Source organism: Mirounga angustirostris, unplaced genomic scaffold (genome assembly GCF_029215605.1).
Source record: "Mirounga angustirostris isolate CCGP_5_RB_7025 unplaced genomic scaffold, mMirAng1.0.hap1 SCAF_4, whole genome shotgun sequence".
Taxonomy (NCBI): domain Eukaryota; kingdom Metazoa; phylum Chordata; class Mammalia; order Carnivora; family Phocidae; genus Mirounga; species Mirounga angustirostris.
In genome coordinates this window covers 178,102,146-178,126,758 of record NW_026991712.1, presented here as the reverse complement: position 1 = coordinate 178,126,758, position 24,613 = coordinate 178,102,146, and the positions used below count along the sequence as shown (strand labels likewise).

At 53.5% G+C, this 24,613-nt stretch overlaps 1 protein-coding gene across 1 annotated transcript in view; it reads right to left on the bottom strand.

The window, feature by feature from the left end:
• PADI2 (peptidyl arginine deiminase 2) overlaps positions 1-24,613 on the bottom strand; it is a 42,348-nt gene continuing 17,735 nt past the window's right edge. The window contains exons 4-16 of the mRNA XM_045898591.3: positions 21,601-21,662; positions 19,316-19,433; positions 18,582-18,707; positions 13,414-13,592; positions 11,578-11,681; positions 10,468-10,579; positions 9,643-9,750; positions 6,927-7,078; positions 4,898-5,042; positions 4,059-4,152; positions 2,069-2,154; positions 1,106-1,234; positions 1-477 (exon numbers count right to left, since the gene is read on the bottom strand). Of these exons, the coding sequence (XP_045754547.1) occupies positions 244-477; positions 1,106-1,234; positions 2,069-2,154; positions 4,059-4,152; positions 4,898-5,042; positions 6,927-7,078; positions 9,643-9,750; positions 10,468-10,579; positions 11,578-11,681; positions 13,414-13,592; positions 18,582-18,707; positions 19,316-19,433; positions 21,601-21,662 (1,649 nt within the window). The 3' untranslated portion in view covers positions 1-243. The remainder of the gene's footprint in view (positions 478-1,105; positions 1,235-2,068; positions 2,155-4,058; positions 4,153-4,897; positions 5,043-6,926; positions 7,079-9,642; positions 9,751-10,467; positions 10,580-11,577; positions 11,682-13,413; positions 13,593-18,581; positions 18,708-19,315; positions 19,434-21,600; positions 21,663-24,613) is intronic.

The window sequence follows — 24,613 nt, the reverse complement described above, 5'->3', positions numbered from 1 at the left end:
CCCCCCAAAAAGCAGAACCCCAGGCCTGTGCCATCTCTCTCTCCCTGCGACTTTGCTGTGTGGCCCCAGGTATGCCGCAAAATTTCCAGGTCCTGGAAATAATCATCCTTCCCCCCCCACCCCAAGTTTCCTGACCATTATTGCTGAAGGGCGTCTTGCAATCCTAAGAACCACGAGGGCCGGTCCCGCCACAATCTTGGCTAGCGACAGGCTGAGACCCGCACAGCACAGCCCCCCCGCAGCTCAGGGCACCATGTGCCACCACTTGAAGGAGAAGGGCTTCCTGCGGACATTGGTGCCGCAGTGCACCTCCCCCAGAAACTTGTGGTAGGCGGAGATGTCATCCACGAAGGTGCAACAGAGGCCCAGGGGCTCCAGCAGGGAGCGCACGTGCATCTCCAGATAGCACACCTCCTCCACTTGGGGCCCGAACGGCTTAGGGATGCCCAGGTCCTTGTCAAGCACGATCATGTTCACCTATGATGGGGGTGAGGCAACAGCTCCCATTTAATGAGCACCTACTACTCGCCGGGCCCTGTTCTAAGCTCTTGGGCATTCCTAACTCCCCTATGACGTAGGTGTTGCGATCATCCCCATTTTACAGATGAGGAAACCGAGGCACGGAGGGGGCAAAGCAGCTCATACATGGCAGAGCTGAAGTGGAAAACCAGGGGACCTACCTCGGCATGCATCTGTGTGTACAGTACTTGCACGTGGTTATATGTGTATGAATGGGCGTGTGCGTGCAAGTGTGGATCAGTGTGTGTGTTATAACCTCCCTCCGTCTCACAGAATATTCTCCTCTACGACAACAAGCATCCCTCCTGTCCGTAAAGGCCTTTTTTAACTAGAAGGTACTTTCCTATCTGTTAAGGGAAAGGATTTCCCAGAACCCCAGGGAGGCAGCTAGGATGAGCATCTCACCCCTAGGAGGGAATGCAGCCCAGAAGGGTGAAGGGCCTGGGGTGGGTGGGAGAGGCCACAGAGCGGCTCAGCCAGGACAGGGACCAGGACCTCCTGAGGGAACAGCCTCAGCTGAGGGGTCCTTCTGGATCTGGCTGCCCCTGATCAGCCTCGATGAGGTTTGGGGCCCAGAGTGCCTCACCATGTTTGGGAAGTAGGCTCTGGCCTGGCGGTTCTCATCCATCTTGAACAGAGCGGGCAGATCAATGATGTCCTGCTCCGTCAGCCCCAGCTCCTTCTTGAGGATGTCACGGTTCCAGTCCAGGCAACGCTGGGTGAGGGGAGAAAAGGGAGGGCAGGCAAGTGAGGGGACACTCCTGCCACTTTGTCAACCCTGCTCCTGTTTGCAGTAGCAGACCCTGGGCCCTAGCACTTCAGGGAGAGTTCTAGGGCTCACCTAGCCCCCTTGCCACCTCTCCAGTGCCCCTCCCACCAGGGCCCGGTGACAGTGGTAACAGAGAGAGAAGACAGAAGATCACAGAAATCATGCTTTTAGATAGAAGTGAGGCGGGGACTCAGAAGGTGGGATCCATTCATGGTAAACTTCCGGGAACTCTGATCCCCTAAAATACATAAAAATCCAGGGCGTATATTGACACTTGCATTTTTCTAGAGGGCAGTCTGGAGCTTGCGTCATATTTTATTTATCTATTTTTTAGTTAATTTGTTTTTTAAGTAGACTCCATGCTGGGCATGGAGCCCCATATGGGGCTTGAAATCATGACCCTGACCTGAGCTGAAATCAAGAGTTGGATGCTTAACCGACTCAGCCACTCAGGCGCTCCTGCATCATATTTCAAAGGGCCCCAGATGTCATGGGCTCTAGACTCACAGAGCTCTTGGCTCTTTGACACTGCCTGATATGCTCTCCTTCCCTGGTTTCCTGTCTGCTTCTGGCCTCTGCTGACCCGCATGCCTGCCTTTGTCCCTCCATTTAGCTTCTGGCTTTAGCACAGGAGCAATGCAGGGAGGCTGGACCAAATGCTCATGGAGGCCCTTCCCTCTGACATGTGCCGTTGGTCCTTCCCTCTGGAAGCCGTGAGGATGTGATCGGTGTCACTGGGCACAAACCCTTCCCTCCCAGGGCCCCCCGCTCCGCCCTCACCTGGAAGTACTGGTTCTCTTGCATGAGGCTCTCATTGGATAGAATCTTGTTGATGGTGATTCTCTTGCTGCTCATCCCGCCCAAGCCTGTAGAAGTCAGACATCATAAGGGACAGTCTGGCCTCAGGTACTCAGCCTGGGTGCTCCCCTCTATCAACAGCCACCCCCCCAGCTTTTGGGCTAACTGCTGGGAGGAGGGAGATGGAGCTGGGACAGGCTGGGACACAGGAGGGGAGCCCCTGGGAACCCAGGCCCCTCTGCCAGCGTGACCATGTTGCTTGGACCAGGGACGAAGGGGTGGTGCCTTGCTCTCTTTCTGGCCAGAGGGTGGGGGTGGCACAAGTAGGTACCTGGGTCTCCCACCTGGAGCCTACTTCTAAGGGTAAGCAGCTGACCAGGTGAGGGTGGCGAAAGCAGGTACCCAGAGGTCACCCTTCTGTTTTCCAGACCTGCCTCATGCTCGGCCCCTGCCCTGGTCACACTGCCTGCACCCACCTCCTAGTTCGCACGTAGATTTTGGTTCGATTAGTGATACCTAACACTCATTGAGCACCTACTGTGTGACAGGCACCCTTCTAGATGTTTTAGAGGGATTAACTCAGGAATCTTTCCTGCATTTCTATGAGGTGCCTGCTAGCATTAAAGATGGGGAAACGGAGGCACAGAGAAGGTAAATGACTTGTCCAAGGTCTCATAGCTGGTGGCAGAGCCCGCATGCAGACCAGACAGTCTGATTTCAGAGCCTAAGCTATTAATAATAATTCTTCTTCTTCTTCCTCTTCCTCCTCCCCTTCTCCTCCTTCTCCTTCCCCTCCTCTTGCTCCTCTTTCTTCTTCTTCCCCTTCTCTTTCCTCTTCTTTCTTCTCCCCCTCCCCCTCTTCCTCTTCCTCCCCCTTCTTCTTCTTCTCCTTCCTCTTCTTCTTCTTTCTTCTTCTCCTCCTCCTTCTCCTTCTTCTATTTTGCCTCATCTGAGAAGAGTTTGCTGGTCCGTTGCACTTCCCAGTCTTGTAGCTTGTCCGTGGCAAAGAGATTGGGGCTGTCATGCCCTGTTCCGGCACCATCTCCACACCCCACTTGGACCCATCTGTACAAAGATAATGGTTTCTATATCCTATGGGTAGCTTTAGGGTATGATTAGTATATAAAGAAGCCTCCAGAAAATCCAGACTCGTGCCTGCCAATCCAAGGAAAAAATTTCCCATTGGTGGGGAATCAAAAAAGGACAGAGGGCTTAAACTGGCCTTGTCTGCTCTAGATACCAGTCACTATCAGGAACACTGCCTTTGGATCTGGCGGGCAGTGATGTATGTAAGTATTAACCAGCCCTAATAACGCGACTTTTGGGAGTAGGCAGATTGGGGATACCAACCTCAAAAGTGACACAGAGTAATGTAAGAAAAACATGTAAGGAAGAAATTGTCACGGCCTCTCTAACCTGGCTGTCTCCACCTGATCAGCTTTCCCTCTTTCCATGATTAATTTAAGAGCACAGCTAATCCTGGTCAACATCCATCCCAGTTAAGGGAATGTCTACATGAAGCAGGTAATTTCTCCCTCTGGGACTGACAGTCATCACTGTCTGACTCTAGATCATGTCTATCTACTCCCACTTTTCTTCCTGTCCCTAAATTGGGTTGTGTATGTTTTTCTCTATCTCCTTTTCAAGCTCCTTGTATGCAGATCGCATGTCAGTTAAGTCTCTTTTGGGCCTGGTGCCATTTAAAGTAGACGCCAGGGCCTGAAGAAGCATTTGGCACTGCTGATGATAATAAGGAGCAGTGGGTGGCTCGATGGTCCGGCTGACCACAGCGAGGGTCACTAGAGGCCAGGGCTCCTTCCCACCATGGTGACCTCACAGCCTGGAGCAGGCCAGACGCCCAGGGAAGGGGAGCTGGATGCCCAGGGGCAAAGCGATCACCTGCCCCATCCTCCTGAGCATCTCTCTGGGGGCTCAGCTCCCCACTCCCTGCCAAGGTTCCGTGGGCACTCACCTTTGAACATGATGGCCTCCCCGTGGCCCTCCCTCTGCTTCTCTCGAAAGAGCTTGTAGCAGGCTGAGGTACTGGCCATGAGCATCCGGAATTCCTGCAAGAGGATGTCCAGAGGGACAGTGTCAGCAGAGGGGAAGAGGCCAGGGAGCACGAGGGAGTCCCTGGGGACTCGGAGCCCTGTCTGCCTGTTGCCTCAGGTCTCCCCATGCCGAGGGGCAAAGGCGGCCTGGCAGAGTTTTCTCTGTTTCGGGGGAGTATTTCTCACCCTTCCTGCTATAGAAATTCCTTCACCTCAGCAATGTCATCGCGTCAAAGCTCAGAGTCCAAAATGGCTTTGGACAGGGTGGAAGCGCATCTCCCAGTGGCCAAGAGGATGGGCCATTTGCGCGACATTTCTAGGGTATGAAGTTGCAGCCATTCCTTTCACTTCAGAAAGTGAAAAAGCCCCAGACCTATACCCCAGAGCTCTCTAGAGCATCACGGCAAATCCAGTAGCCGCTAGCCCCGTGATTACTGGACTCTTGAATTGGGGCTAATCTGAATTGAGATGTGCGGTTAAGAGTAAAATGCACACCGGATTTTGAAGACTTGGTATGAATCAAAGAACATAAAATTTCTCATTTATATTTTTACATTGATTACATGTTGAAATGCTAATATTTTGGTATATTGGGTTAAAAATTCACCCGCCACAGCGACAACAGGCAAACCAACTTGAGCCTACTTCCTTCTTCCTCTGTGCAGTCCACTCCCTGTAGAACCTGCCCCCTGCTGACAAGAGCTGGTAGTACCTGGGTTCTCCATCATCCTATTCACTCTAGCCTCGGGGGCCAGCTCACCTTTGTGCCCGGGATGGGGACGAAGGTCATGAACTCGTCCACGTGGCCCACGGTCAGCCAATCCGAGTAGAGCTCCACAGGCGCCTGCACCTGCTGGGCCTGCAGGAAGTCCCACACCACCTTAGTCATCCTCCGACCGCCGGACCTGGCGCAGGGGTGGAGAGGAGGCAGCTCTTCAGATGCTTTCCCGCTGTGCCTGCCTCACCAGAGGGCCTACAGGAGCTCAGCCTCTGCAACCCAGCCTGTACCCAGGGTGGCATCAGCAAAAGTCACGAGAAGGAGCCTGAACCACAGGGCTGAGAGACCCTGGTACTGCAGGAAGGCATTTGAGCCCAAGGGGAAAGAAGGAGGCGTTAGCTGGAGCCATGGCCTCTACGAAGGCCATGGAGCCCAGCCTTCAGCTCTTTCAGCTCCTGAGGGTGTCAGTGGATATAAAGAGACCAGCTTCTGTGCTCAGGGGTCCTGCTGGACTGCTGGAGGGGGCTAAGGCACAGGCATGGTTCCAAAATCTGCCCTAGCCCATGTGCCTCTTTGTTACATTAACTTCTACTTAACTTCCATCTTTAATCAGTTCAAGCAACACCTCCTCCAGGAAGCCCTTCCTAAATTTTAGACTCTCTGAGGTCTTTGATCCCTAGTACCCTTAGACTATTACTCAAGGGCCTCCCAGTGGCCAAGAAATTCCTCTCTGATTTGGCCCCTGCCTGGATCTGCTACCTCCTCTCCCTCCCTTCCTCTTTGTTCTACTTCCTAAGTTTGCTAGCTCCTCAAGGCTTTGCCCTCCCTGTTCCTTCTATTTGAAATGCTCTTTCCCTCTGATCTTCCATGGCTGCTCCCTTCTCATTCAAGCCTCGATTCCCAAGTCATTTCCTTAAAACCACAAAAGCTGAAGTGCACCTGCCCCATCATTCTTTACCATGTAACCCTATTTTACCTTCTTCATTGCAACTTATTAGCATCCAGAAAGGTCTCATTTGCTGGCTTCCATGTTGATTTCCTGTACTCCTCCCACCTTAATTGAAAATTTCCCAAGAGCTGGGTCTTTGTCTGCTTGGCTCACTGATGTATCCCTAGAGCCTAGAACAGTGCCTGGCAGAGAGAAGGCCCTCAATAAATATTTATCTCCAAGGAGCCCTCCCTGGCCTCCCCAAAGGGGTTAAGGACCCCTCTTCGGGTTTCCTATCATTCTTTCTATCACTGTATATGATCCTCCCTCCCCACTCCCTGCTGTTTCATGTCTGTGATCTCCACTGTCTCCCTGAAGGCGGGGGCTGGGTTTCAGGTTTAGAATGCCATGGCTGGCACTGGGCTTGGCACTTGGCTGGGGCATGGGAAATACCTGATGAATGGATGAGTGGCTATTGAGTGGAGAGGGAGGAGAGGGGGTGGGCAAACGGGCACTGCCTGGCTAGTGGCCTCCCCCCAGAAGGTAGAGCATCCCATGTGGCTCAGAGGGACTTGGTGCCCAAATCCTGGCTGATCTCATGTATGCAGGTTGCTGGCAGCCCTTTTGTGAAATGAGGACCCGCAGTACTCACTCTTTCAGTGACTGTCCTGACCAAGGAAGAATCTGCCTTTTCATTGGGAAGAGGGTCACCTGGGGAGGGAGTGATGGTGTTGTGGACAGGCCAGGGAGCCAGGGACTCATGCTTAGGGGCAGGGCCATGTCTTCTCAGCCCTCTTTTGTGTATGGGTCACCCCAAGGACTTGATGGTACCTTCCCACTCAGCCTCTTTCGGTTACTTCTATGGATTCCTTCCTCCCTTCCCTACTTGGTTTAAATCTCATTATATACCCTCCCATTTTGGGAAGAGCTATTTATTTAGTTTTATATTAGATCCTAAGTCATACTAAGATATAAAGGCTAACTTGGTTTTATTTCTAAGAGTGTCTGTATCTTTTCGGAGTCACAGAAGGGGTTCATTTTCCCAGCCAGTCACTCCATGTGTGAGCAACCCAGGCCATTCCTAAAGAGAAAGAGTAACTTCCCCACCCCCACTCTCCCCAGCCCCACCCTGGCCTCTCTTACAGAGGAAAGCTGCTCCCGATGAGGATCCGGCCCAGCGGGTATGTCTTGCCGTTCACAGTCACTGGTGGACTGACCTCCAGGTTCCCAAAGGAATCAAGGCTGGTGACAGGCTCAAAGAGGGGCTCCCGGGTCACGTAGCCAAAATCTGGGCCCTGGGAAGAGGGCACACACCCATCATTAGTCTCCTGTAGCCAGAGGTCCTTAGCCCCGGGTCAGCCACCCGTTGATGACTACTCTTTCACCACCTTCGGTCTGGCCCTGTGGGCACTTGGTTTCTAGGGGGTCTTCTTATTCCCATTGAAGAGCAAGGGGCAAGGCACGGGGAGGCTGAGTTTGTGGGCAGGTTGGTGTGAGGGTGGGCCTACATGACAGTATATAAGTGTGGATTAGTGTGTGTGTGTGCACTGGGTCTTTGCATGTACCTCTGCTTCTAGACACAGAGACATTTTGATGACTTCAGGGCTAGTTCTCATTCTGTGCTGTTGACACCCCTGCTCATCTCTTTATTTATCTGACCCTCAGTTTCCCCATCTGTAACGGAGGTGTTGGATACGGTGCCAGGGGAGGGCGGTAGATTGTATCCTTGTTCCCAGAGACTTGCTGCCCTCTTCACAGGAAGAGGATTTTGCATCCTGAGCCATTGCTGGTGTGTGGCATCTCCCAGTGGAAGGAATAGAATTCCCCACCCAGTGTTGGACTCGGTCATGTGACTAGCTTTGGCCAGTGAAATGTGAGCAGAAGTGACGCATAAGATCCTCTGTGTGTGTCTGCCAAAGTGTTCTCTTCTCCTTGTGCTAGGAGAATGGCATTTCCCAGGCTGGGGCTGTTCCTGCAGCCTGGGCTCTAGAATGGGGAAGGCACGAGGAACCAGGGCCGCAGACAACCGACCAACCGGCAACACGGAGTGCAAGTGAGAAATGGACCTTCGTTGTTGTCAGCCACTAAGTTTTGGGGGTTGTTTGTTACTGCAGCTGCACCTAGTAAAAGCTGACCAATACATGCAGGAATGGCGGATACGTAACATATAGAGCATCCCAACCCATTCCCAACCACCCGTATTTGTTCACTGAGTCCACAGAGAGCCTCAGAATCCTTCTTAGAACAGAGCTCCAAAAAACTAGAGTTGGCACACAATATAACCCCAGGGACCTTTGAATTTTAAGGTTCCTTTCAGGATTTTTGGGTGAAAAAGTAGGGTGCTTGCTTGGGAACTTGCACTGGGGCTGGAACTAAGCTTGTCTGACAAAAATTCTTGTTAAAAAATCCCCTGAGGTGGGAAGATGTGGCTTATTCTGGCCCAGTGGAGAGACTCAAGGGATAGCCGTGCCCAGTGACATGGATGGCCACAGCCTAGCGCGTTCTCGCCCGGGAGCCCCAGATGGCAAGGTGTGATTTGCTGGAGGCTGGGGCAGCTGGGCTTTCAGGCATCACGCAGGCGGGCAGGCACGCAGCACAAAGTCGGGCCTGGCCCAGGCCCCCAGGAACAATGCAGCCCGGGACCTTGGCACCAGGCCAGCCTGGAACACTGAAGGCAGGTAGTGACCTGGGAAGAACGTGAGAACAGGAGCTGGGAGGCCTCGGTTCTCAGGCCTGCGGCAACCGCTGCTGGAGGCCAGTTTGACTCTACCCTTCACAGTGTGGGAAGACGCGGACAGTCCTCACCTAGGACAACGTCCAGGGCTGTGGAATGACAACCGTAATAGTGGCTAATAGTGATCATTGTATTAGGTGCAGCAGGACGTCTTCTAGGTGCCTTCAATCTTCACAATGATCCTGCGAGTGGAATACCATTTCCAGCCCCATTTACAGATGAGCAAACTGAGGCTTGAAGAGGTTAAGTGGCTTGCCCAAGGTCAAGGGGTGGAACAAGATGCAAGGCCAGGCTCTACCACCGTCTCCCTGTGGTGAGGGCTCTAGGTTAGGGAAGGTTCTCAGGAAGTAGATGTGAGCCTATGAATGTCTCCAACTCAAGCAGAGGCTGCCCTGCACGTGACCTTGGGAAAAGCCCCTGACCTATCCCAGTCTATCCCAGTCTCTGCTTTGTGCTCTGTCTGAGCCTCCCCTGCCTGTTCAAGGTGGAAGGTGAGGATAAAAGAGGCAGGTTTGGGTTCTGCCCTCACTGCACCAGTGGTTACGGGCATCAGTGGGAGTGGTAATGGCTTCTAGAATCAGGGGGTCAGATTGCTTTCAAAAACACACACAGACTGAAAACCACAGCTTCAGTGAGCTTTGAAGTTGGAACCACGATTTTCGACAATTGCTTAACTATAATTTTCCTCTTTGAAACTGATTTTTCTGCAAGTTGGGGGTGGGGCAGGGGCAGGAGCTGCCTCTTTCCCATAGTTCCCATTTCCTACGAGAAAACTCTCCTATGAGTAAATTTTTTTATCCAAGGGATCGAGAAGTCTTGTCAGGGTGCTTTTCACTCCTGCCTTTCAAAGTGGGTGATACTGATAACAACAGTGCATTTATTGAGCACTTGTGGTATGCCAGGCCCTGGGGTAGTGGTCACACTTTCCTATGAGAAGGGTCTCCAAGGAAAGGACCACGGAGGTCACTATCCCAACTGACCTATTCGGCAGATGAGAAGATGGAGGCTCTGGGCAACAGACTAACTTGTCAAGGGTGCCCCCAGGTCTCCTGTCCACTCTATCCTGTAAGAGTCCCCAGGATCGTTCCCTCACCCCCCACCCCAAGGTGGCCCTCAGCATCTCACCAGAAGCTGCTTCACCGGGAAGTCCTTCAGGTTTCCATCTCGGGGGGAGTCCAGTACCACGGGGAAGCCTTTGTGGGGGGCCTCTATGTAGCCAAACTCAACCTCATCCTGTGGGGACACCAAGGAGAGCCGTCAGACGAGCCAGCCTCCCTAGTTCTCCTCACTAGCAAGCGATGGCAGGGGCTTCTTACATAGCCTTCTTCAAATAGTCTCTGCATGCTCTAAGCATGTTTGTACTTCTATCAACCCCATTTCTTAAAACATAATCAATAACATCCTATGTACAATTTCCTGCAAGTGACACCTTAATTTGAAGTGCATTCTGTATTTTTAGGTCGGCTTCTTCTTCTTTTTTTTTTTTTAAAGATTTTATTTATTTATTTGACACAGAGAGACACAGCGAGAGAGGGAACACAAGCAGGGGGAGCGGGAGAGGGAGAAGCAGGCTCCCCGCTGAGCAGGGAGCCCAATGCGGGGCTCGATCCCAGGACCCTGGGATCATGACCTGAGCCAAAGGCAGACACTTAACGACTGAGCCACCCAGGCGCCCCAGGTTGGCTTCTTTTTAGCTGTTGTATAGTACTCCATGGTAAGGCTATCCCCTCATATGGTTACTCAGTCTCTCCTGAGGGACAGTCTTTTGCTACTTCAAGAAGCAATGCTGCAGTGAGTTGCCTTATACATTTGTCTCTGTGCACATGTACATGTATGAGCTGACAGCAGAATTCCCATACATGGAGCTGCTGGGTGCCAGGGCACTGATGTTAAGCCAGCTCTTCTTGCCTGAGGCATGGGCCACATCCCTCCCAGCCCACAGTGCCTCACCTGGATCCAGCGGTCACCTCGGTTTACATACTGGAAGCAGACCTTCAGTTCACAGTTGGTTTTCTCAACCAGGTTCTTCACCTCTTTCAGGAACAAGTAATTGTCCTTCATGCTGAGAATTTCGGGGAAGAGAGGGAGGACAGGAGGAAGGGTGAGGAGGGACGAGGGCCAGTCCAACTGAGGCGGCAACAAGCAGCTTTCACCTCTGGGTTGTGCTGGGCAGATGAGGCCACAAATGTGTTCATAGTCACCTTTGTGAAGGCTGCTGGAGCCAAGGCCAAGCAAGCTCCTCCACTCATGGTGTTTGCCAAGGTCACGGACACATAAAACAAGAAGGGAGACTCTTCCCCACACCCACCCAGATTTTTGGAGAGCTGTGTCTAATCCCGAGGCAGGGGATTGGCCCAGGGCCTCAGGGTCCCACTTGTCATGGCCAGCATCCATCTGCAGGGACTCCTTTCCCTTGTTTCTCATCTTGCTGCAGCTGTCTAGCACATAATAGGTGCTCAAAAAAAAAAAAAAGAAAAGAAAAGAAAAGAAAAGAAAAGAAAAGCTGCATAAGATGAGCTGAACATCCATTGCATAGGGGAGGTTCCCAACCAGATGGTGCGGGCCAAGAATGAGAAAAGGAATGATAGCTATTTTTTAAAAAGATTTTATTTATTTATTTAATTGACAGAGAGAGAGAGAGAGATAGCAAGAGCAGGAACACAAGCAGGGGGAGTGGGAGAGGGAGAAACAGGCTTCCTGCCGAGCAGGGAGCCCGATGTGGGGCTCGATCCCAGGACCCTGGGATCATGACCTGAGCCGAAGGCAGATGCTTAACGACTGAGCCACCCAGGCGCCCAGGAATGATAGCTGGTATTTTTAAAGCACAAACTGTGCCAGGACCTTGGATTAATACTTTGCCTGCTTCATTTAATGCCCACGGTGACTCTGTGATGTCAGCATTTCAGAGAAACAGAGGCACAGAGAGGTCAAGTGAGTTGCTCAAGGTCACACAGGTGGTAAGTGACAGAGCCAGGCTCTGAACTCAGGTCTGTCTGCCCCTGAAGCCCCAGCTTTAACCACTCTGCTGCGCTGCCTCCCTGAGCCCTGGCCATTGCTTACCAGCACACGAACACCGACAGGGGAGGCAAGATGTTGGGGGTCATGATCCACGGAGCAATCCGGAATATCACGGTGTCCGTGAAGATGGGTGTCAGGGGAATCTCCTGAGCGTGGGAGAGGGGAGGGGATCAGAAAGTCTGGTCAGGGTACCTGTCATGCCTGCTTTCTAAAGTGGGTGAAAGCGATAACCATACTACATTTATTGAGTGCTTGTGGTATGCTAGGCCTTGGGGTAGCACCACACGTGCCATTTCATTTCTGCTTTACAGCAACCCCAGGGGGTAGATAGTATTATAACCCGTGTTTTACAGGTAGGGAAACTGAGTCACAGACCTCTAGCCACAGACCTGTTTCACGGGGTTAGTAAGGGGCAGAGCCTGGATTTAAACCCAGGTGGTCAGGCGGCTGCCCCTACTCTTAACCACTATCGGATCTTGCCCCATCAAAGTCCTCTTCCTGAAACTGGCCTGCAAGATGGCCGGGCCAGCCCTGCACCTTCTTCTGTCTCTGCTTTGGGCACCTTGCCCTTTTCTACAGGTGAGCATTTTAATGTTGCTTGGGGCAATTTTGCTATGTCCAGATTGTTCTTTAAGGAAAGGTTCAGGAAGCTTGCCTGGAACCTGAGGGAAAATGAGTGGATTCCGGGGCTCCTTTGTGTAGTTGGCTTTGAACAGCTACAGGAAATGGGCACCTGCCCTTGGCGGAGACCATGGGGGCAGGCAGGCCTAGGGGCCTAGCTGGCCTTTCCTGCCTGGGTCTGCTTTGTGAGTCTCTGTTGGTGCCTGCTGGAGGGGCAAGTCTGAGGCCCTGATGGCCAGGCTACTCCAGGCACAGGTGGGAGCAGAAACCCTCCCCCTGTCCCGTCCTGCCTTTTCTGCCTCTCTTCTTCTGAGGGACTCGAGGGCTCTTTGTGAATGAGGTCTTACAAGTTTGGATGCTCACAACCGCCGCAGAAAGCAGAAACTTCTGCTGTTTGTCTTACAGATGGGGAAACTGAGGCACAGGGCGTAAATTCACCTGCCCAATGTCTCCTGGGCTTGAAACTTGGCAGTCTGACTCCAGAGCCTGTTCTCATAAATCTAAGCCAGATTCAGCCTCACCTTCTGCGGACCCCACTGTGTCCTGCCTCCAAAGTACTCTGAAAATGACAATGGGGAGGGGACCCTGTGTTGGGGAGGGCAGCCAGGTCTCTCCCTATATCTGAGCAAAGCGGGGTGGGCTCGAGAGGTGGGAGTCTGGGGCTGCAGTCTTTGTGACGAGAGGTCCTTGTCAGCAGGACACACTCTAAGTGAGGGGGGCTTCTCCTCTAGAGGGGCAGGCGCTCTCCTTCCTGTCCAGTTTCCCAAACCAAGAAGAATGGTGAGTGAGATGTCTGGCCGTAGGGCTGGGGGCATGACTTGGGCCTGGGATTTGGGGTTCAGTCTGCGGTCAGAGTTGGTATAACCCGCAGTTAGGGTAAAGGGTCCGTCCGGGGAGGGAAAAGCAGGGCATATAAGTAGTCGATAAATCTCACGTGTGTGGCCTAGTTTGCTCCCTGCACTAACCACTGGGGATCTGTGCCTCAGAACTAGGCCCACACTGCTGCAGGGAGGAGGGCAGACCAGGGCACAGATGTGGGGATGCCAGAAAACCTTACCCGCAGGGAATCCTGGGGAGTAGGTGCAGCAAACAGGAGGATCCCTAGAGCATAGCCCAGAGGAGCCTGGCAGACAGGTGCGGGTGGTTGATGTGGAGCAGCTGGATCTCCAATCTTGGCCTCCCCCCCATGCTTTGAGGGGAGTGGAGCATTGTGGGGACCCCTGGGAGTGGCCCTCTGGAAGGCCTGGGAGCCCTCACCTTGGCCATGTACTCCAGCAGGCTGACGTGGATGGAGACCAGGCCTGGGAAGCCCTCGTCGGGAAAACGCAGGCCTTCGACAAAAAACAACAGCTCCGCGGAGCCGCCCGTGTACTTGACCACGTGGTAGAGCTTCCGCCGGCCCAGGATGTGGATGTAACGCTGGCCGAAAAATGGGTCTGGAGGGAGAAGGGTGCATGTCAGGCCCCCGCCCCTGCCAGGGGGGTGTCAGTGGGGCAGGGGACAAGATGGCCGAGTAGCCTGTCCTCTAGACACAGGGAGAAAAGCACAAGCAGAAAATGCCACCAGAAGGGCCGTGGCCCGGTCATCGTCCCAGCACTGTTGTGTGCTCGCCATGTGGCACGGCGAAACCAGACCACCTCTCTAGTTTCTGGCTTCCTCGTCTATAAAATGGGCTAACGCCCAGGGACAGCACGGGTGAAATGACAGCAGGTGAGGACTGAGCACCGAGTGGTGTTGAAGAAGGATATTACGTTGCTGCTTTACAGATGAGGAAATCGATTCTCAAAAAGGAGAAATGGCTTGCTGAGGTCGTATAGCCAGCAAGTGGCCAAGCTGGGGCTCAAATTCATGTGCAATTCTGAAACTCAAGCTCCCCTCCCCTTCCATACACAAAACACCAAGGTGCCCATTTATACCCCAAATTCCTGTCCGTATAACGGAAGCCACATTGGCATACAGCCCCGCGCATGGTCTCTGGCTGTACCGTCTCGTGGCTGGGAGGAAAGGCAGGTTTCCCCAGTGTATCTGCCCCACTGGAGTCCCCCAACTCTTTCCAGTGCTGTTCCCTCTGCTGGGAATATTTCCTTTCCTTCCAGGCCTTGATTTGGGTCCCTTCTGGGAATGACGCCCAGAGACCAAGCCACGAACTCTGTGTGGAGCTTCTGTAGCCTCCATCCTTGCCCATCACAGCCCTTCTGAGTGGGTATGAGCTCAGTGTTGAGTTGTTGGCCCCAAGAGACTGTCACCTGAGGGCAGAGACAGGCCTGGCCGGACCTAGTGCCAATGTTGCAGAGGTCGTGTTTAGTAAATGTCTACCTAATGAACCCATAGCTTCCACGCCACTCCCTGTGGGAGAATTTTCAGGCCAGAGCAGAACTACTACTCTGTTTCCAGCATGGGCAACCTCTGGGGTGGTGGTGGTGGTAGTGGATAGAAATGGTCAAGATGCGGGGCGCCTGGGTGGCTCAGTCGCTAAGCGTCTGCCTTTGGCTCAGGTCATGGTCCCAGGGTCCTGGGATCGAGCCCCACATCGGGCTCCCTGCTCCACGGGAAGCCTATTTCTCCCTCTCCCACTCCCCCTGCTTTTGTTCCCTCTCTCGCTGTATCTCTCTCTGTCAAATAAATAAAATCTTTAAAAAAAAAAAAAAGAAATGGTCAAGATGCTATATTTCTGTCGGAGAGCAGTGCTCAGCCGATGATAAGATAATGCCGATGTGGGAAGTGTGTAACATGGGAGAGAGCTACGGCCAGGTTCCTGGGGTGGGGAGTGGGGGGAAAGGGAGGCAAGGTGGGGAGCATGTGAGCAGAGGAAGGGAGACTTTGAGATGCACTTTGGGGTGGCAGAGGTGGGATGCAGTGAGGAGAGGAGATACTTGCATTGCCAAAAGGCATGGAGGGAGGACAGTATGCAGTTCCAGAAGGAGTTTCTTTATGCCCTGCAGAGCTGGAAGGGCAGAATCAGGCTCGGCTTAGTACTTACTGTCAAAAACAATGGTAAGGGTTAATGACTAGTCACCCGCGGATCAGTCCTCGTACAAATAGGGTGCATGATTAAAACTGGCAAATTAAATAGAGGAACCTCCGAAGCCCGGGCGCCAGACAGCTCCTCGTGAAGGACAACGTGCTCAACTGGACCCTGGTTATACGTCTTGTTGAGGGCACGTTACCTTAGTGGTTATGACTTCCAGAGTCAGAGAGACCTGGGTTCCAATACCGTTCTGGCTTTACAAGCAGCAAAACCCCAGGGAATTCACTTAACCTTCCTGAGCCTCAGTTTACCCATTTGTTAAATGGGGATAATAACACCTAGGCCACAAGGTCATTGCAAGATAAAATGACACAGTAACTTAGGGAAACCCAGTAACCATGGGTAACCATCATTAACACAGCTGGGACCTGTAGGTATCAGTATTACAAGAGCCCGTGAATGAGTTGGCATGTCCCTTTCTGCAAAACTTATGGCCTTTGTGTTGAACGGCTTATGAACAGAAGGCAAAGAAATAATACCTCACCTCACCTTCCCTTAGATGGGCCCAAGAAATGAGGCAGACAGACTGATACCCTGGATGTGCCAAGGAGCTGACACAGAAGGTGAAGTCCTTCTCACTCAGAAACAACAGGGTGCACCCTCAGGAGATCCTAATTGCTAAATAAATCCAGATGGATCTGCAGAATTAAAAAGTTCTCTCCCAGGCATTCAGGCTACACTTGAGCTGAGGCTCAGGGGAGAGATCTCAGGCCTAGAAGCTGACTTGTCTTTGCAGAGATCTCCAAAGCTTCCCCAGGAAGCCGGGCATTCCACCCGGGCCTGGGGAGGGAAGGGGTCTGGCCAGGAAACTGGGTCAGGTGGAAGGACACGTTCTTGCTCATCTGCATGTAATTTTCTTTTCTTTTTTTGAAGATTTTATTTAGTTATTTGACAGAGAGAGACAAAGCGAGAGAGGGAACACAAGCAGGGGGAGTGGGAGAGGGAGAAGCAGGCTCCCCACTGAGCAGGGAGCTCAATGCGGGGCTCGATCCCAGGACCCCGGGATCATGACCTGAGCCGAAGGCAGACGCTTAATGACGGAGCCACCGAGGCACCTCTGAATGTAATTTCCTCCCTCTTGTGGCCTGCGATTTACACGTGTCTCTCTTTCTGGTGCTTGGGCTCAAGGCGGATTGATTCCGTGGTGGGAACAATGCAGCCATTGTCCCAAGCAGCCTCCTTCCCCTGCCCCCAGCTCGGTGGCCAGCTCTCCCTGCAGGAGCCAGCAATGCCCTTCTACTGAGCGGCCCACATGCCCCGAGCTGGGCCTGCCAGCCATCCTGACCTCTTTTTGGCCCCATGGTTTATGGTTTGGCATAACCCTTCTGGTCACCTTGGAGCCATTCCACTTCCCAAGCAGACTCCTTGATGGTGTGACCAACCGTCCTGGTTTGCCCGGGACTGAGGGTTTTCCCAGGATGGGGGATTTTCAGTGTGAAAACCAGGGAGGTCCTGGGGAAACTAGGACAAGCTGGTCACTGTCTTGTTATAGGAAAAGGTCAGGCCCCGGCTTTGGGATCCTGGGGCAGAATCTGAGGCTGGAACCCAGACACCTGTGTCTTCTTTTTTTTTTTTTTTTTTTTTTAAGATTTTATTTATTTGCAAGAGACAATGAGAGACAGAGAGCATGAGAGGGAGGAGGGTCAGAGGGAGAAGCAGACTCCCTGCTGAGCAGGGAGCCTGATGTGGGACTCGATCCCGGGACTCCAGGATCATGACCTGAGCCGAAGGCAGTCGCTTAACCAACTGAGCCACCCAGGTGCCCGACACCTGTGTCTTCTTAACAGCACGGGGGACTTCTGTCTATTGCAAGGATTGTAATTCATAATCATCAGAATAATCCCAGCCAAAGCAATAAGTGCCATCTATAGAGAGCATTCCAAGGGCCGGCTCCTGCGCCCCGAGCCCCGCAGGACAACAGCCCAGATAAGGCAGACTGGGGAGTGGCAGCGTCTCAAGGTGTTTGTCTGCTCAGGGCCCATCTCGGATGGCAAGTGAGAGGCAGGGATGCGATTACAGGGCCGGAGGGCAATCCACTCCCATTAATGAACAGAACCCTCTAGATAACATCCAGGTGTCCCTATTAGCAACATGTCGCATGTCCCAGTTCAATGCCACGGACGAGAGGAGCAGGTGGAGGTTCTGATGTACCAGTCCCGCCTGCCCCGCTGGCAGCCCCATCCACCGCGGTTACCTTGGGCTGGACGGGATAAACATCAACAGCTCCGGCCCCCTGGGGCAGCACAGCCCACCTGACTCTGGGGACATTCCAGCCTGTGGGAGGTCACTGCCAGGGCCCAGGGTGGATCAGGAGGACTGGCCTTGGGTGGTAGCTGTCCACTGCTGTCCGGGCTAAATCACTCCCTGTGGTGAGGGTCCGGGGCCCTCATGACCAGCTCCTCATGGCGACTGTCCTGGTTCTAGCGGGCCTTTCCCCAGAGGGATGCCAGAGATCCTGGGCCCCCCAGACAGCTGGGCGCACAGGGAAGCCCCACCCCGCATCATGGCAAATTGCAAAGCTAACTATTTTGCTGAGAGAGCTTTTTGATACATAAATCAGATCTTGACAGTCTCTTGCTTAAAACCCTCTAATGGCTTTCCACTGCTCTCAGAATAAAATCCAAGCCCGCTCTGCATGCCCTGGCCCCTGCCCAGCTCACTGACCTTGACTCCAACACGTCCCCCTTTCATCTCATCTCCCCCTTTTGCTCCTCTAACGTTCGAGGCTGGTCCACTCCTCTCTGCTTTGTGCGTGCTGTTCCCTCTGCTTTGAACACTCTTCCCTCAGCTCATGAATGGCTGGTTCCTTCTCACTGTGGATTTGGGCCTCAGCTCAAATGTCACCTGCTCAGAGAGGCCTTTCCGGACCGCCTGGGGCCAGCGATGCCTCACCTCTGCCCCTGAAAGTCCCTCGTACTTGGTGGGTGTCATTTTCTCCCATTGTGCTCCTTATCGTGTCTCCCTCCCTAGAACATCACCTCTCCCCGGGTGGGGTGTGATTGCAGAGTTCATTGCAGGGGACCCCAGCACTAAGAACAGCGCCTGGCACGGGGGGGCTCAACACGTATTTATGTGGACCTCAAAAGCCCTTCCTCCCCTGCTTCATGGGGGAAGAAGGAGCTCTGGGTTGTACATAAACTCAAGTCACTACCAACTCCTTTGAGGGAGTAGAGGCCTATCCCTGGGGCCTCCTGACTTCAAGGGACAACAGTGCTGCCAGTGACCATTACTAAGAGGTGCGTCCTGGCCCTCTCCAGTCACCTGCACCTGCAGGGTTCATAGCTGCTGAGGGGGAACTCTGGGGAGTGTGGAGGGCAGAACTGGGCCCCGGGGAGGTTAGCTCAGTGGGCACCGAATAGATAGAAACTTCCAGAAGGGCTGCACTGGGGTCACTCACTCTCCACGTAGAACACGCCCACTTTGTCCGAGTCGGCCATGGAAATGTAGAGAACTATCTCGTAGCCGGCAGGGAGGCGGTCAGGGCCTTTGGTCCGCAGGATCATCTGGGACATGTCCTTGAGGTCTGGGGAGTGGGGGATGCAGAGGAAGTTAGAATTAAGAGACATGCAGCTGCAATGTGGGCTCAGGAATAATCGTTACTTTTCCAATTGGGACAGAAAACCCCACACATACGTATTGTGGGAACTGTAGAAAAGCATAAAAACTGATTGTCTTCTCTGAGACCATGACCTCCTGTAATTTTTTGGGAATTTCCTTCCAGTCCTTTCCCTATGTGTTTGTGTAGGTGTAATTCCTGTTACAAAACATGGTTCCAATTGAACTGCATTAATAGTTTTATCTTCTGTATTTTAGCAAGAGTAGATTTTTTTTTCTTTTTTTTCAGAGAGAGCCGAGCTGGGATGTGCAGAGGGAGAGAGAGAGAATCTTAAGCAAGCTCCACACCCAGTGAAGAGCCCGACACGGGGCTTGATCTCACAACCCCGAGATCATGACCTGAGCCAAAATCGAGAGTTGGATGCTTAACTGACTGAGCCACCCCAGTGCCCCAAGAGTGGATATTTCAGTCCACCATCCCTAGGAGACCGAAGTCTTGGCCCAGCCCACAATGGAGCATGGGTGTTTCCATTGCTCCTCCCCGCCCCCCACCCTAAAGGTGGGTCCTGCTGGCACCTTCCTTGCTGTAGACCTTCTCATCGTTCAAGTCCTCCTTGGGCAGCCAGGGCGTGTCTCGGTCACAGTTCACCAGCAGGATGGCCCCCTGGCCCTCAGGGCCCCAGGTCCAGGATGCCTGCAATGTCAGGGAGAGGGGTCAGCGCCTTCTTGTCTACCTTCTGGCTGATTCCCAGCTCCACTGCAGACCCCACAGGACACCAAAGAGACAGCCCCAGGATGAGAACAGAGAGCAGCCACCACGCATCGGGGCAGGGGTGACTTGGCAAATGTGAACCCCACATCTGATGCCCAGAGAGGCTCAGTGTAGGCACCAGAGACAAGCTCAGGAGGGGGATGGGGGCAGAGAGGGACACAGAGATTGGAAAACTGGGCATTTATGAACCTCAAGCCTGGTGTGCCTGTACCTGGAATGGGTGGGGGCAGGGAGACGGAGGGCGGCCAGAGGAATGAGCAGGCACGCATTCTACAACAGGTTCTGGAGTCCCCAGAGGGGATCAGGGGGAGACGCCTGGATGGACGGACACCCAGCTGTTTCCAGACATGCTGAGTGCTCCACATGGGACCTGCAAGGCGATCCACTCTCTCTGCTGCAGCCAGGGCCATAATGGAATGAGCTCCAACCAGATCATGTTGCTTTCCTGCTTTAAGCCCTGTCTGGGGCTCCCTGTTGACTTAGGATAAAGCCCCAATCCCTGACTGCAAGCTGCAAGGCCGGGTAAGACCGGCCCGCTCTCCCTCCATCCGTCTCCCCCACCAGCTGGCTCGCTCTGCGCGCCCCCCCTCCCCAAGCAGATTCCCGGCTCTCTGCCCTCCCAGGTCCCATGCTCCCGGCGCTGTCCCGTCTCCCCTCACCTGGCCATCCCCATTCCTCCTGTGGTCACAGCATGACCATCCCTTCTTCCCGGAAGCCTTTCTGAGTCTCCAGCCCTGAGCGGCTGCTCTGGGGTTACATTTAGGTCACCGTACATGTTCTTTTTGGGGGCGAACTTGGGACAATTGTGATGAGATGGTCACCCATGTCACTCTGTTTAATGTGGTCCCCCCCCCATCCCCTGCCCTGGACCGTGGGCTCCCTGAGGGCAGCAGCTGACTTTCTCTCTTTCCTTCTGCAGCCCCAGGGCCTGACCAGTTCTGGGATATCAACAGATACATATGCGACAAGTAGAGAGAACAGATGAAACTCCACAGGCCCAGATAGAGAGAGTCTGAGAAAGTCCAGGCCCACAGGGATTGTGTGACTTCACCAAGGCTGCCGAGTTGCTCGGGGGAGGCTGGGTGCAGCTGAGGCCTCCGTGGGGTCTACTGTCATGTGGCTTGGCCACGGACGCAGACTCGGTGTCTCCTTGCTGCCGGTGGCCTCCAGAAGGCAGAGCCCCACGGAGGAGCTGGGGAGAAGGAGCTCCCCAGCAGGCCTGAGGCCCCACGTCCCTGGTACAGAGAGTCCGGGGCTGGCTGCTAGGACCCAGGCTTCTCTCTGGGCTGTGTTCATTTAACTTTCTCAAGTAGCCATCTACATGTCATTTAAAGCAGGGTTTAGGTTGTTATTCTGAAAGAAACATAAGCCAGTGGCAACAACCAATGTGAACGATATAGAAGGCCAGGAAATGGAACACAGAAGCACCTCTGCATGTACACAGCAAAAGCATTGGAGCTTAAAACCCGCCTGGAGGGCAAAGTACACGGCCGATTGAGACAGAGAACACAATGCTGTCTACGCAAGCTGAAGATACATGTCCAGCAACCACACTGCGTGTTTTGCAAGAACTGTGAGAACAGAAAGGAACACTAAACCCATTAGGATGGTCCTTTGTAGGGAAGCAAAATGGGAGTGTGAAATGCAGGAGAGGAGGGAATAAATTAATGAGTAGATAAACCGAAGAAGCAATGATGAATGAATGAATAAAACAAGAGAGGGGGCGTGGGTGCACCCTTAAAAATAACATGCCTCGAACTGAGAATGATTCATGCAGCCTTCTGCTCCTGATGGTCCCCCTCATTCAGTTTTAACATTAAAAAAAAAAAAAAAGGCAAAGTAATAAGAGCAAATGCCTCCTCTGCGGCAGGATGTTTTCCAACAGCTCTGCGAACTGGGTGTCCCACCCTGTGGATGGGGGATCCGGCTGCGGAAGGCGCTTTGCAGCTGTTGCTATAAGGTGCTTGGTTCCTCTGTGGGCCTCAGTCTCCTTATCTGTAAAAGGAGAGCTGTCTGTGCTTGTGGGGAGGACCATGGCTGCCTGCAGCATCCATCCTGGGGCTCTGCTCCCCAGGGCCTAGCTCAGTACCTTTCTTGGGTTGTTCTTCTCCACCACGCCGTCCCGGTCGGCATCCACATCCAGGGAGATCTCTGGGGACAGACACACAGGTGAGTTGTGGAGCCTGCCAGACGGGGGAGTGGGGTGGGGGGGCGGGGTTGGGGGCCGGGAGGAAGCCCTGTGTGATTAGGGTGCAGCTCACACGTTCGCTTGGTCCCTGGAAGGGGTGGGCCTTGCTGCCATCTTATGCAGTCCCCTGCCCCAACCTCCCGCCACCTGATGGAGGACGTAAGCGGACACCTGACAGACTGGAGAGGCGCTAGCAGGTAGGGCAGAGGAACCCCCCCGCCACACTTCATGGTTCTGCAGGCGGTTCTGGGTGGTGTGTGGGATGAGCCTCACTGGAAAGATCCAGGAGCCTTGGCTCAGAGACGCCAAGTCATGTGCCCCACACAGTGCGTTTGGCCTGACCTGAAGCTGAAGCTCATGTTTGGAAAACTCTCATAGGAGTTCCTGCCCGCCTTTCGCAGTCTGTCCTGGTGGTGTGCCCACATGCATTTGTGCGTGATCTCTTCTAGAATTCCTGCCTCCCACCAGGGTTTTACTTTGGGTGGGAAGCTGGGTCTCCAACCCGTCTCAATCTGAGGGTGCCCAAGAAAGCCAGGCTGTCAGATAGAGGATCCAGGCTGGGGTCTCTGCTTATTCTTCCTCTTGGGGAAGGGGTGTTTGGTATCCCTAGGCCTGTCCTGGGGACCGGCTTCATGGAAACTGTGGGGCGGTAAAAGGAGCCCAAGATTTAGTGTTAGACAGTGCTGGGTTCGAACCCTGGTTTTCTGCTTACAAGCTGTGTGACTTTGGGCAGGTTAGACAGCCTCTCTGAGCCCTAGTTTCCCTACCTGCTTTGGAGGATGTTTAACATTATCCCTGGCCTCTCGCTGCCAGATGTCAGTAACATCCCTCAGTTGAGACAACCAAAACGTCACCAGATATTGCCGAATGTCCCTTGGGAGGACAAATGGCCCTGAGTTAGAGACTAACAGGGCAAGGCAGGGCAGGGGTGTTGTCCCAAGGTGATGGGAGTGTCACACAATGGGATGAGCCGAGTCCAGGTCTTGGGGCTGCTCCGTGGGCTCGGCCTCACGCGGAGCATGACTTGGACAGAGGCGGGAGCTGGGTGGGAGTGAATGCATTCCTGGCCTGTTCCCTTGGCAGGCCTGCTGTCTCCCTGGATCGGGTGGGGAGGAGGGTTCTGGCACAGGAAGGGCCGCTGATGTCACCCTCCCTGAGGCGGCTCACCCTGGGGATAATACTCAAGTCCTCTCCTTGCTCACAGCCCCATTCCCTGCATGTGGCCTTTCTGGGTCTAGAAGGAGGCAGGATGGGGGAAACTCTCAGGGCGCTTGGTCCTTGGGAGAGACAGCACCCCAGTGTCCCAGCCTCTGCAGCCCAGCTGTCAGTCGGGTGCCACAGGGCATGCATGATTAGATAAGCTCCTCCCATTGATCCCATCTGCTCAGCAAATCACCACTGAGCATCCTCTGTGTTCCAGGCGCTCTACGAGGCATGGGGACCCAGTGGTGGGCATTCGGGGCACACTGCCTGCCCTGGAGTCCCCAGTCCTATGACATATTATTGTTGCCACTGTAGAGGTGAGCAAACCCAGCCTCAGAGACGTCACCTGTCAGCAAACTGGGCTGATAACCTGGAGCCTGGTGCAGGGTAAGGATTCCAGGGACAAAGTGAGGAAGCAAGTACCACCAGCTGCTGTTAAAGAGACTGAAGCCTCAGATGGAGGAACAGTATTGACTTTGGCTTCCAGACCTTCATGAACTTTCCAACTGGACACTCTCCAGTGAATGTTGCCTTTCAGGGAGGTTGGCTTCCTGAAGCTCCTCCCTGGGAACCAGCCACAGACCTGGGCTCCCTAAGGAACCTGTCTTTACTTCTCCAGATAACAATCTCTTCTGTGTGTGCAGTTCCCTTTGCCGGAGGCGGAGCGCCTCCCCTTCCGTGTTCTCCCCTCAATCACACCAACTGGGAGAGTTATCACCCACCCAGCCACCCTCACCATACAGATGAGACCAAGGCACCCTGCGGGGAAATGACCACAAAGTCCCCAGAGAGTGCAGAGCCAGGCATCCCACTTGGGCCTCTGACTCCAGACTGCTGAACTTGGCCTGTTTCCTCTCCACCGACTCAGGCTGATCTCCACCTTGGGCTGTTTCTAAGACCTAAGGCCGCTTTCAAAGACCTAAGACTTACTCCCCTTAAGGCCATTCCCAGAGGAGCCGGCCATATCCCAACCCTGGCAGCCCTGGGACTTTCGTCCCTAGATCAAGGTGGCACCACACCACGGCTGTTGGAGGGTCCATGAACACAGTGGGTCACAGGAGAGACATCATGAAGCACTTAACTGTGCTTTACTTCATGATAAATTCCTTAAGTTTAAAAATTTTATTGATGTAGGGGCACCCGCTCCGGTGGCTCAGTCGTTGGGCATCTGCCTTCAGCTCGGGTCATGATCCTAGGGTCCTGGGATCGAGCCCCACGTCAGATTCCCTGCTAGGCAAGGAGCCTTCTTCTCCCTCTCCCTCTGCCCCTCCTCCCTGCTCATGCTCTCTCTCTCTCGCTCACTCTCTCTCTCTCAAATAGATAAAAAAAAACTTTATTATTTTATTTATTTATTTATTTTTAAAGATTCCATTTATTTATTTGAGAGAGAGAGAGTGAGAGTGCACGAGAGGGGGTAGGGTCAGAGGGAGAAGCAGACTCCCCACTGAGCAGGGAGTCCGATGCGGGACTCGATCCCGGGACTCCAGGATCATGACCTGAGCTGAAGGCAGTTGCCCAACCAACTGAGCCACCCAGGCGCCCAAATAAAATCTTTAAGAAAATTAAAAAAATAAAAATTTTATCGATGTAATATTTGCACAAAATGCAACCCCCCCCCACAAACAAACAAACAAACCTCAAATAGCACCAAACAGCTTCTAAAAAATAGCAGTTTCCTGTCCATCCCATCCTCTCACCTGCTTGAGGCAAT